The 12,292-nt window shown below is 41.7% G+C and overlaps 2 protein-coding genes across 2 annotated transcripts; one reads left to right on the top strand and one right to left on the bottom strand.

Moving 5' to 3' along the window:
• Positions 1 to 328: 328 nt before the first annotated feature.
• Positions 329 to 7,405, top strand: ccpg1 (cell cycle progression 1). Its single transcript, XM_079554504.1, has 10 exons — positions 329 to 443; positions 2,187 to 2,249; positions 2,339 to 2,423; positions 2,545 to 2,624; positions 2,689 to 2,854; positions 5,066 to 5,368; positions 5,430 to 5,482; positions 5,569 to 5,685; positions 5,759 to 7,047; positions 7,129 to 7,405. The coding sequence occupies exons 2-10, from the start codon at positions 2,193 to 2,195 to the stop codon at positions 7,304 to 7,306; spliced, it is 2,328 nt and encodes a 775-aa protein (XP_079410630.1). The 5' UTR covers positions 329 to 443; positions 2,187 to 2,192; the 3' UTR covers positions 7,307 to 7,405.
• A 607-nt stretch (positions 7,406 to 8,012) lies between these two features.
• Positions 8,013 to 12,029, bottom strand: pigb (phosphatidylinositol glycan anchor biosynthesis, class B). Its single transcript, XM_079555897.1, has 13 exons — positions 11,924 to 12,029; positions 11,630 to 11,804; positions 11,384 to 11,531; positions 11,113 to 11,230; positions 10,945 to 11,049; positions 10,747 to 10,877; positions 10,518 to 10,658; positions 10,399 to 10,450; positions 9,076 to 9,287; positions 8,917 to 8,981; positions 8,624 to 8,840; positions 8,361 to 8,535; positions 8,013 to 8,297 (listed from the first exon to the last, which is right to left on the bottom strand). The coding sequence occupies exons 2-13, from the start codon at positions 11,739 to 11,741 to the stop codon at positions 8,178 to 8,180; spliced, it is 1,596 nt and encodes a 531-aa protein (XP_079412023.1). The 5' UTR covers positions 11,742 to 11,804; positions 11,924 to 12,029; the 3' UTR covers positions 8,013 to 8,177.
• Positions 12,030 to 12,292: the final 263 nt, after the last annotated feature.

The following is a 12,292-nucleotide window of genomic DNA, read 5'->3' as shown; positions in this document are numbered from 1 at the left end:
TAGAGTTTTTGTAGGTCTTAGCTTTCAAATGAGGCGTTACCCTGGCCTATAGGCTGGAGAACATGTACTTGCTTAATATTAATAAGAGGTTAATATTGGGTCGTTTCCGCGTTGCCTTCGTTTGCCATGTCACGCTTCCTTGTTTATGTTTTTTTTTTTTCATCATGTTTCACCGCCGTTGCAAAGCCTGTCCGACCCTCGCAATGCCTCACGGGTAACGTAGTTGTTTCAGACAGTGGGCTGCTTTGTTTAGCGCCTCGCTGTCGTCATTCGTAAACTACAGCTCCCACGTGCGCTCTGAAGGGGCTGCGGCATCGTCTATGAACAGCCCGAGTAAGTGCTACTGTTGCAAGTCTGCCGAGTCTAACGCGCTTTTCCCACTGTTTTCACCGAGTAGCTGCGAATAAGGTTGTGTTTATTCTGCTGCTGGACTGGACGAGGGGGTGAGTTAGTTCGCTAAGCTGTGATGATCAACTCAAGACTCGAGGTCGGCGTTTAATTTGCTAAAATGGCTCAATGCAGGTCACGTTAGTCTCTGATGTGAGGATGGTGCAAATACTCCGTGCGTTTGCGGTTGTGTTGACTCTCTGTCGTGTCAAAGTAAAGGTTTTTTATAGCTTGTTCCGGGCTTGTTCGTACCATCGTCGCGTTGTGTTTGTAGAGTGATCTTTCACCACACGAGGGCGCTGTGAAGTCACTTTAAAGATCAGACGTAAATATAGCTACAACACATATTGAAAAGCTCAGGCCTGCAGAGTTCTGCCTCTGATGCAGTGTTAATTTCGTCGACTAAAATATTTTGTCTTAATTTTAGTCAGTGATATTTTTGACGACTAAAATTGGACTAAAACTGAATTAAACGTTTCTCATGAGACTAAAACTATGACTAAAATGTCCAGATATTTTAGTCGACTAAAATAAGACTAAATACAAATGAAAAGGAGAGACTAGAATCATCCAAACTTCTATTGACCGTCTGAAAGAGCCTCAGATCATTTACAATCACTACTAAAGGATCAGCTGAGCTTTGTTCATGTGGAGCAGCTCCATGAAGCAGAGGAACAAGATTAAACATGATTATAATGAATATTATCAATGCAAAGTCGACTAAATTAGTCTTAAATTTAGTCGACTAAATTTACTTGCAATTTTAGTCGACTAAATCTCGACTAAAATGAAATTACATTTTAGTCAAAAGACTAAGACTAAAACTAAAATAAAATATGTTGTCAAAATTAACACTGCTCTGATGTTTCTTTTTGGAGAGATTTATAGCTTTAGCTCTCACTCATGTCTCTTTGCAAACTGGTTTTAGCCATAGGACCTGGCAACCCACAACATGGGGCGCATTTCGCTTACTGACTGGATAATGCATTGGTTTTATATAGCGCTGCTCTGGACACTCACAGACGCTTTACATGGCACTATTCGTTCACTCCATACTCGGTGGTGGTAAGACAGCTGCCCTGGGGTAGACTGACGGAAGCGAGGCCACCAGTCTGCGCCATCGGCCCCTCCGACCACTCACTCACTCACTCACTCACTCACTCACTCACTCACTCACTCACTCACTCACTCACTCACTCACTCACTCACTCACTCACTCACTCACTCACTCACTCACTCACTCACTCACTCACTCACTCATTACATTCACCAGGCTTCCTGGTGTTCCTAAACCAGGGGTCACCAACCTTCTTTCAGCTGAGGGCTACTTTAAGAGCATTAAGTTGTTCGAGGGCTACCAGTTAAAAACAAATCCTAAAGACTTTAACGTACACTGTTCACTTATAGGATATTGACCCCAGATTATATTAAAATAGCTTTATTTTAAACTCATACTGAGTCACAAGACCCGAAATAACTGTAATTTTAAGAACTAGATTCAAGAAAATGAAGTGTTTTACACTTTAGAAAAAGTCCCAAGGGCGACTGGACATGCCCCAAAGGGCCCCTGGGTGCCCGCGGGCTACCCCTGTCCTAAACGGTCTCTCATCCAAGTCCTGCCAGGCCCTTCCCTGCTTAGCTCCCAAGGTCTGACGGGATTGGGCACAAATAGTGGCCTATACACATTTGTAAGCTAAACGACATCATGTCAATGTAAATCAATATTCGATTTGAACATGTTAATTCATGTTAGAAAGTGCACCTCTATAACTAACTCATAATGCTTTTTTACTGTGAAGGGCAAGATGTCAAGCGATACAGATACAGAGTCATCTTGTGGATGGACAATCATCAGTAATGAGGTGACTTTTCTTTCTTAATTTCCTCTGCATGCCTTGGCTGTTTGTCAATAACAGTAGAAAAATAATATGATGTGTGACGGTTTTTTCAGGGCTCAGACATTGAGACATTGGGAAGTGAAGCAGTCGACCCCACAACAGAAAACACGGAGCAGCAAAGAGCCACTTTGTCTGAGGGTAATTAAGCACTGATGGATTATTCCAAATCATGAATAATCAACAGTGTCGAGTTATTCCTAATTATTATATAGGGTGAACAAAACTGCAATTAAAATGTATTTCATTGTATCAACTCCAGCTGACCATGGGGAACAGAAAGATTTACTTGAAGTCACTCTAGTTGATGCGACCACAGAGGAAACCATCGATCCAGCAGAGGTAACACAGACATATTATTAGTTATTTTGTTTGTTTGTAGTTACCGTGTTTCCCAACATTTCAGGCTGAAGCAAGTGCTGCAGGAAAAGAGCGCGTGTCTGTGTTATCATCAAGTGATCACTCCGATATTTTGACACTGGGAGACGAGTCTGTCCCTGCAGAGGCCACGGAGGAGTTCTATCTCGGGACGTCCTGTAGCAGCCAGTACACTTTCACCGCAGCAGAGACAGGTACTGCTCAAGACACTAAGGGAGAGTTCGACCATGATGTGCTTTAAAGGTGCATTATGCTACTTCTTATGTGGAAGGAGTGTTAAGATCAAATGTAAATACTGCTAATAACCATGACTCATTTGAAAGCTCAGACCTGCAGTGGCTGTATGAGTGGTCAGTGTGGGAGGCAAGGCAAGTTTATTTGTAGAGCACAATTCATACACAAGGCAATTGAAAGTGCTTCACAGTTGCATAAAATTACAAGAAAACACAAAGTTAATCAATTACAGTAAAAGGCAAGATAAAATACTACGCATGGGCAAAAAGAACTGTTTTCAGCCTGGATTTGAACATTGTCAGAGTTGAGGCCTGTCTCACATCCTCGTGAAGACTGTTCCAGATTTTAGCTTCATTAAAACTGAAACGCAGCCTCACCGTGTTTATTATTGACTCTGGGAACCACCAGGAGGCCCCTCCCTGAAGCTCTCAGGGCCCGAGATGGTTCATACGGCTGTAACATGTCAGAGATGTACTTTGATGCTAAACCATGAAAAGACTTGTACACAAGCAGAGCTGTTTTGAAGTCCATTCTCTGAGTGACAGGAAGCCAGTGCAGAGACCGGAAGGTTTTCACTGCTGACCCCCTCTTACCAGAAAACCTACAAAACAATTGATCCTGGAGCATTGTAGAGACCACCATGATCGAAAGTAAAGATGTCATTCTGACCACTCATACAGCCACTGGGTCACTACAAGGTCAAATACGCCCAACTTCTTTTCTTGCATAAAAAGTTGCATAATGCCCTTTTAAATTAGTTAACACATAAAAATCGATAATGGAATGAAATGGAAAGTACATCATCTTCCACAAATTAAACTTGACGTACTGCTTGTGTAAACTCTGGCAATAACAATGATTAAATGTACGTATTCTGACATTATTGTAATATTGTCTGTTGCCAATAATTATCCTGTTATGTTGTGCTTTGATGTACGTTATGCTACACTGATGTAGCAGGTTTGATGATGATGCAGTGGCGACTTCCTCAGACTCTTCTAAACTTAGGCCGTCATCTCAAGCGTCAGCTCCACGGGAGTCACTCTCATACAGGTGTAGAGGCATCGAGTGTGATTACTATATTACTCTCGTGTTTGCAATGATAAAACAAATAACTGCACAAATCTGCATGTGCAAGTTACCTTAGCTTTGACGAGTTCTATAGCACCTGTCTGATCTTCCCCCGTGCCTTCAGTCACGTAAACACAGCGCAGACGGCGTTAGCATTTAGCCTCTCCCTCTCTCCACTATAGCTCCAAAACAGAGGAGATAGAAGCTACCAAGCACTTCCACGTTTTCCCTATTTAAATATGGTTACGTGAAGTGTTCCACTACAAAGTATAATTACACAAAATTAAACAATGTGGATTTTCTAAGCGGATAAAAGGGGAACTATATTGTAAGGCGTAATAATACCAGGAGTAGTTCGAAATCCGCGCAGTAATCTTCACTTTAATGTGCGGATGCCAAACTACTCCTGGTATTATTACGCCTTACAATATAGTTCCCCCTTTTATCCGCTTAGAAAATCCACATTGTTTAATTTTGTGTAATTATACTTTGTAGTGTAACACTTCACGTAACCATATTTAAATAGGGAAAACGTGGAAGAGCTTGGTAGCTTCTATCTTGACCTGTTTTGGAGCAATAGTGTAGAGAGGGAGAGGCTAAATGCTAACGCCGTCTGCGCTGTGTTTACGTGACTGAAGGCACGGGTGAAGACCAGACAGGTCCTACAGAACTCGTCAAAGCTAAGGTAAGAACATATCTCAGTATGTAAAAACGGTGGCCTATTCCTTTGAATGAAAATCACTCACACCCACAGGTTATTTCAATTAGAAAAAGTAATGGCACGAGATTTAATTTGATAGAGACTGAAATATGAACGTTTCGAGCATGAAGTTTGGTGTGGAATTGGTTACCCAAATCTATGACCCTCTCCCGGCCTACAGGCCAGTGTGCGCCTCATTTGAAAGCTAAGACCTAACTTTTTTCGTTGTGTTATAGTTGCGTTTTCATCTAGTTTTTGTTGCTATTTTGTCGCTTTTTTCATGAAGCTTTTAGATTTGGGTAATGCCTGAATAATAACTGGAATAAAAAATGCGTGTGTAGGTGAGGGTTCAGAACACTGCATCACCTTTTCATGCTAAAACATTTCCCCCGCACTTCAGTTCTGCCAGGGCCGCAGTCGGTTGTGCCCGACTCAAGCAGCAGCGAAGAGGAGTCCGACCCGAGCCCTGGGGCCGCGGTACGAAGGCGCCGCGTGAGAAGAAACACACCCAATGTCGCAACAGAGCCCGAGTGGGACCAGGTGATCGAGGCTGCTCCAAGAGAGAGAGCGGAGGCGAGCAGGGAGAAGAGATGTGAAGGAAAGGCCAAACTTACACGAGTTAACACATGCATCCTGATTATTCTCATCATAGCCATCGGCATGGGCTTTGGACACTTCTATGGTAAAACATGTCAACATTTAATCTAACTGCAGTCTTCTCCAGCTTTGTTAATCGTCTCGAATATCCTGGGTTTCAATCACAGGTACCAGTCAGATCCAGGAAAGGCAAAACTATGCGGATAAACATTTAATACCGGTCAGTGACAACGAACCATTTTACTTCATCTTAAAGTTCTTGAAGTCTTTCATGGTTAATTTACACTATTAACTCCTAAACTGCAGGGAACTCGAAGGTTACGCCCCTTGGATTTTGCAACAGACGTTTCAACGCTTTCAGAGGAAATAAACAAGATGAGTAAAGTGAATGAAGACCTCAGAATCAAACATGAACAAACAGAAGTAAGTTTAGAAACAGATAATAAAAACTTAACTTCTCTTAGCAATGTAAACTGACTTGTGTCTCCTCACCCAGGCTCAGAGGGATGAGCTCGAAGTGCTGCTAAAGACGATCGCTGAGGAGAAGAGCCAGATTGAGTCTCAGCACCACACACTGGTGACGGAGAACTATCAGCTCAGACACTCCCTGGAAAAGGAGGAGAAGTCCCTGTCTGTTTTACAGGAGGAGCTGAGAACCTTGCACTCAAAGATCAAGGACCTGGAGGCAATGAGAGCCGGCGCAGACGCACTTCTGTCTGAAAACCAGAGACTGAAGGCTGCGCTGGAGGAAGAGAAGGAGGTGATCCGTAGCTTCAGTGGAAATAGTGAGGGTCTGATGGTGAAAGCGCAGACACTGAGGAAGAAACTGGACAAGGAGAAAAGGGTGACTGATGAGCTGAGGAGAGAAATCAAGGAACTCAGACAACAGATCTCTGGAGCTGAAGCGGCGAAGGAGCTGCAGGTTCAACTCACGCAGCTGGAGAAGAGGCTGAGCTTTGAGCAGCAGCGCTCGGACCTGTGGGAGCGTCTTTACCTGGAAACCAAAGAGGAGAGAGCTAAAGGAGACTCCGAGTCAAAACCGAGGAAGCTCAAACCAAAGCAGGGTATGGCAGGGAAGGTGAAAGAAACCTTTGACGCTGTGAAGAACTCCACAAAGGAGTTCGTTCATCATCACAAGGAGCAGATCAAGAAGGCAAACGAGGCTGTGAAAGAGAACCTGAGAAAGTTTTCCGATTCCGTCAAATCCACCTTCAGGAACTTTAAAGATTCAGCGTCCACGATCTTCAACAAGGCGCGGGGCTTTTACAAGAGCGGCAAGAACACGCAAGAGACGTGGCAGCACAGATCTGGCGGGCCATCGGAAAAACGTCCATTCAAATGTGACTCGTTTAAGACCAACCACTGCACGAGAAAGTCTTCAGACGGCGTTCACGAGGACCCGCTGCAAAATGACCACAAGTTCAAGCCGAAGAGTTGCTCCGGAGTGTTCGACTGTGCCTTTCAGGAGTCCATGAGTCTGTTTAACAAAGCCAGCGACCCAATCCGAGCTGATGAGTTCTACCAGCTGCTGCAGAGCTACCTTCAGCAAGAGGTCGATCACTTCCCCCACTGGAAAGAGCTGGAGAGTTTTATTAATAACTTCTTTCACAACGGTGTGTTCATTCACGACCAAATGCTGTTCACCGACTTCGTTAATGACGTGGAGGACTATCTCACTGACATGTACAAGTACCATGGTCTGAATGAAGACTTCTTTGACGATCTTGATGATTATATCTACAAGCATTTCTTCGGTGAGACGAGCTCCAAAACCTTTAGGCCAAGGTAAGACTTTTTGCCTTTACATTTTACGGTAGCTTTTCGTTCTGCCTTTCTTCTAAACATATATTCTGAATTCTTACACAGCGGACCGTTTGAGGGACCCGCCTCAAAAGAGGATGTGAGAGAAAAGCATCGCCGCAAGCAACACAGATCGAGACGAAGCTCTGAACGCAAGTGGAGCAGGTCGGACCAAAACAAAGACAGACACATGGCAGACGTCAAAATAGAACTGGGGCCAATGCCTTTCGACCCTAAATACTGATATTCTCCACCCTGATATTTAGTCAGACACTTCAATTCTCAGTTTGGCATTTTCTCATGTATTGAGTTTAAGACCAGTTTTTTGTGGTGTGAGGTCCAAATGTAATGCTCTGTATACTGTATCCTCTGAAATATTGTTTTACTGCGGTTTGTTGTTAAAAAATGTTAGTGTTTTATCTGCTGTTCCAAGTTTAGATTTTGTGAAAATGTTGGCTTAAGGCGAGACACTGCAGGTGAATAGAACATTTAAAAATGTAAAGATATCATTTTGAAACTTTTACTGTAGATGAGTTTTATAAATATGAGGAAAAATGCCCCAAATTTCCCATCTTTTCAGTGACCAAATCTGAATAACGGATTGAGCCAGATTCAAAGTTCTGGTTTTATTTTGATACATTGGTTACAAAGACTTTTTCAGAGGGGATTTTTGATAACTTTAGTTTTAAAATAAGCTGTGAAAAATCTGTTACAGAAATTTAGCATTCAGTCTTCAATATTGTTAAGTTGGACAATTTGAAGCCTGTAGGAGCTGCTTGCGTGAAGATGTTGTCGCACCAATGTGAGAAAAATGAGTTTTAATTTCTTATATAAATCTATGGAGAGACATTGAGTTGAGATGAAATGATGATCAGGTGTTTTGTTTTCAGGTGAAAGCTTTTATGTTCAGAGACCAAATCTAAACTGAAAAAATATATATATATAGTTTTGCCTGCAGTGTCTCAAAGGCATTAAAACATTCAACCACTGCTAAATGTTGTATTTTTTATTTCTTACAATAATTTAAGTGCTTCAAAACATAAGATGCTTTACTGTAAACAAATTAAAGACCAATGCTTTGAAATACCTTGTTAAATACATTCTTCATGTCAAAACTATGTCAGTGCCTTTTCATAAATAAAAATCCTTCCTCCGACTCGTCCTTCAGGAAAATGAGTGTGAAATATGTCTGCCGTCCTCACAAAGTTATTACTTTGCACAAATGCAGACACGTGCTATAGAAAAAAACAACAACACTTTTAGTAACTTGTTCCAACATTGTATTCGTCATGTCTTACCTTTTCCAAGACGTCAAACATAACCAGGTGACTGGGCAGAGAGGACTTGTAAGGAAAAGAGTTCTTAAGCCACTGAAGGGGGTCGTCATAAAAAATGACAGATTCATCCACGTAACTCTCCCCAAGATCCGGGGGGCATTCGAGAAATCTCATCTTTATCGGGCAATGGAGGTGACTACCAAGATACAATCAACAGAAAAATCATTTCCCTTCATTTGGAGATAAAGGCGTGAATAAGATTACATTGTATTCTGGGCTGGTACCTGTAGTATGGCGTCGAGTGGCAGGGCATCAGGAAAAGCACATTTGGTTGTAAATTGGAGCTGCGGTTAACATCACAAAGACTCTGCAAGTGCCCCATGACATCTAGAGTGCCTCTCTGATGGATCAAACCAGTGTACAGCGCTGGCAAAAGGTTGGACACCACCAAGATGACGGTTGCTGTACGCCGCCATGTTTTTAAATTAGCCAGAGAAATACCTATGGAATAAATAAAAGAGTTTTACAATTGCGGATTTCCTAATGTTTCAGTTTTTATATGCAGAGCAGAGCTTACCACAAAAGACCATACAAAACGGCAGCACAGGGTAGATGAATCTGAACTCCTTATGAGGTAGAAGGCTGTGAAATGGGTTTTAGCACATTGATGAAATAACCAGGTTGTATTATAGGTCTTTTTAGTTCAGCATTCGTGTTACAAACATTAAGGGCCCACCTGTAAACCATCAACGTCCAGACAATGGCAAACAGCAGCATCTTGTAGCGCCTGAAGCCCAGTGCACAGCCGTGAAGGAACAGAGGAAGATGGGGCCCAATCACAGCAGGAAAGCCTTGAGTGAAGTACCAGTGCCAGGGATGAGAGCCATAGAAGTCTGCTACACCGTGGAAGATGTTCAGCTTCATGAAATTAAACTGCACAAAAGTCCACTGTGGAGGACGGGACACACACACCATGACGACAGTTACTATTCACTGTATGTCCTGCTCAGAGTCAGGTTTATTACCTATTAATGCTCTGTTCAAGTGTGTGTGTTACTATGTGAAAATGTTAGCAAAGAGATTTACCAAACACTGTAACTTGCTGGCTCATAAAAGTAATGCATGCATGTTTTTAACCTCTTACCTCCCGCCTTAAACCGAGCACATTTTCTCCAGTTCAGCTTTATCCAAATCTAAAAGCTTCTCAACTGGAGAGCAACAGTGTCTCATTTGAAAGCTAAGATCTTCAAAAGTGTTTGTAACTTTCTTGTCATGTCGTCGCTGGCGCTTTTTTGAAGTATTTTTGTTTGTTTTTTGTCTCGTTTTGTGTTTTTGTTTCGTTTTATCACGTTTTTCTGACTTTTTTGTTGCTTTTTTTCATTGCTTTTTCATTGTGTTTTCACATTTTTTAGTCACTTCTAGTCACTTGTTTTCTATTGCTTTTCCGGCACGTTTTTGTCACTTTTTTGTTGCATTTTCATCCCACTTTTGTCCCTTTATAGTCACATTTTTGTCGCTATTTTGATGCTTTTCTTTAAAAATGCACTCAGTTTAAGGCAGGAGGTAAAGGAGGTTAACCTCTTTTACCTCCTGCCTTAAACTGAGCACATTTTCTCCAGTTTGGAGAATCTAAAGGCTTGTATTGCTCTGATTGTAACTTTTTTTTGTCACGATGTTGGTACGTTTTTGTCGTGTTTTCTTCTTTTTTTTATGATGCTTTTTTGTCGTGTTTTAACAATGTTTTTGTCACTTTTTTGTTGTTATTGTTGCTTTTTTGGCACAGTTATGTCGCTCTTTTGTGGCTTTTTTGTTACTTTTCATCACTGTTTTGTTGTTTTGTTAGGGTTTTTTTTTATTTACATTTGACGCTCTTTTGCTGCTCTTTTGTCGCTCTTTTGTCACATTTTTGTTGCCTTTTCCTTCTTGTTATCGTCGCTATTTAGACACTTTTTTTAGTGCTCGGTTCAGCTGTGGGGTGAGAGTTAACAGACTTGATAATGGCACAAGGACGCAGTGTGTGCAAAAACAAAAACAAAAAACTGCATTTCTTCATGTTTACCTTGCCATAGAATATACAGTCAATAATTGTAGAGATGACAATGGCCAGGGTCCTACACAGACAAAGTAATCAACACAATGGAAAACACAATGCTGTGTGACACGATCCAGAATACTGACCCTATGGGAGCATAGTAGTGAGTGATAAGCTTCAGTTTGTTGTCTTCTTGGCAAAAATGGTAAATCAACAAAGGGAACCAGACTATCACAGCAGTTGGACGCACAAGTACAGCCAAGGCAACCAGGGTCAGATATTTGCCGCTGCGGGAATAAGAGGAAATGAACAAAAAGTAAAATACAAATTTATAAAACACTGGCTTCTGTGTGTAAAGAGTAGAGATGGGGAGACCTGCTTTGAGATTTGGATCCTGACAGAGGAAAGTAACACAGGGCCAAAATACTGAGTGTCATCTCCATGCTGTTGGTCAATGTCCGTGTGCAGCAGTACCAAGTGAACCAGGAAGACAGGTGGCAAATAAACTGAAGAGATTGAAAGATACACTGTGAAACTGCGGGGAAAGTCCATGTATATAAAAGAAAATATTACCATCCATTTTGCAGTATCACTATTTTCCAAATTTCCCATGAGATGGAAAAATTTTACATCTGCAGCTGCGGCCAGAAGGGTCTGAAGGACTCGTGGGAGCCATATCTGGAAATCAAAAATAATTAGGCAAGAACAAGATCAAAATGCAGAAATGTGTCATATACTTACAAGTAAAAGGATGGAGTCACAGTTCAAGCAGTACAGTATTTTGTAAAGAGCTGCAAACAGGAGAGGATAGGAATACCCTCTAATTCCTTCATCCCATTCCCAGGTCAAATAGCCATAAGTATGACAGTTAAGGAAACAGTAGGACATGACCTTGCACTTCCAGTTTAACCACTAATCTGCAGCATTTGTTTCACTTTGCACTATATCTATCGCAGGAAATAAAGCAGCATTGAATTAAACAAGACATGCTAAATATAAAAGAAAGTATTACAGAATATTGAGAGGATATTTGAAGATCATATTATGAGAAATCTCCAGAGCCTGCCAGTACTCATCAGGGACAAAGCTGGTCTGAACCAGGAAGCAGTTGACAAGTCTGAAAGCCACGACAAGGATCGCCAGCCAACGTCCCAGCACACCTGTAAATTAACAAAACAACGACAGCTCTTTATCAATGTTACAGCTTTATCCCTGTTACTGTGACTGTTTGACTAACTGAGCCCAAAGCAAGACTCACCACAGTCAAGAGGACACGGATCATCTTTGGAATAAAGTTGGGATTTTCGTTTTCTTAACTTCACATCTTCGGCCTGGTTCCCAAACTTTAATCGTGATCGGATGTTCTCCATCGAAAAGTATCTCCTCTGAGCGCCTCAGTACATGGTGATGGCCACATACTAGTAGTAGTGCACCTGACGGGAAAGAAAGACAGCCAATGAGTCTCATATGAAAGAAATCACTCCATACAGAATCTCTGAAATAGTGAATCGCAACAGAAATACGTTTTGATTTAAGGATTATGAACTCTTACTTGTCCACTTCTATATGTCTTTAGGATCATTATCTTGTTGTAAACTTAAACATGAGCGCAAACAGCGAGTCAAGTCCTGTCAACTTGAGCAACACGTAAAGTTTTGTTTTGTCCTGACTCACTTCCGGTGTCAACGAACCAAAATAAAGGTTGTTTCAGATGCGAAGGTCTTTTTCAAAACTCGCTTGACTTTCACATGGCAAACTATACATTTTGATAATTTACATGAAAAAAGAAAAGATAACATAAGCTGACAGAGGCAAAGATAAACGAGATGCTTATCACATGAGCTGCATGATAATGAACTCACCGGCAGAGGGCGGTGTAAAGCCAGCAGTGAGTGTACATTTATCTACTAGAAGAAGAGTG

This window comes from Gobius niger (assembly GCF_951799975.1).
Source record: "Gobius niger genome assembly, chromosome: 4".
Classification (NCBI taxonomy): Eukaryota; Metazoa; Chordata; class Actinopteri; order Gobiiformes; family Gobiidae; genus Gobius; species Gobius niger.
Note: the sequence above shows the minus strand (reverse complement) of the source record. Positions and strands in the feature narration are given on the sequence as shown.

Coding starts and splice junctions, on each gene's coding strand:
- ccpg1 (XM_079554504.1), top strand. CDS start 2,193: ATGTCAAGCGATACAGATACAGAGTCATCTTGTGGATGGACAATCATC. Junction 2,625..2,688: donor AAACCATCGATCCAGCAGAG/GTAACACAGACA, acceptor CCAACATTTCAG/GCTGAAGCAAGTGCTGCAGG. Junction 7,048..7,128: donor TCCAAAACCTTTAGGCCAAG/GTAAGACTTTTT, acceptor ATTCTTACACAG/CGGACCGTTTGAGGGACCCG.
- pigb (XM_079555897.1), bottom strand. CDS start 11,741: ATGGAGAACATCCGATCACGATTAAAGTTTGGGAACCAGGCCGAAGAT. Junction 11,050..11,112: donor GTGACTCCATCCTTTTACTT/GTAAGTATATGA, acceptor TTTGATTTCCAG/ATATGGCTCCCACGAGTCCT. Junction 8,982..9,075: donor TGGACGTTGATGGTTTACAG/GTGGGCCCTTAA, acceptor CCCATTTCACAG/CCTTCTACCTCATAAGGAGT.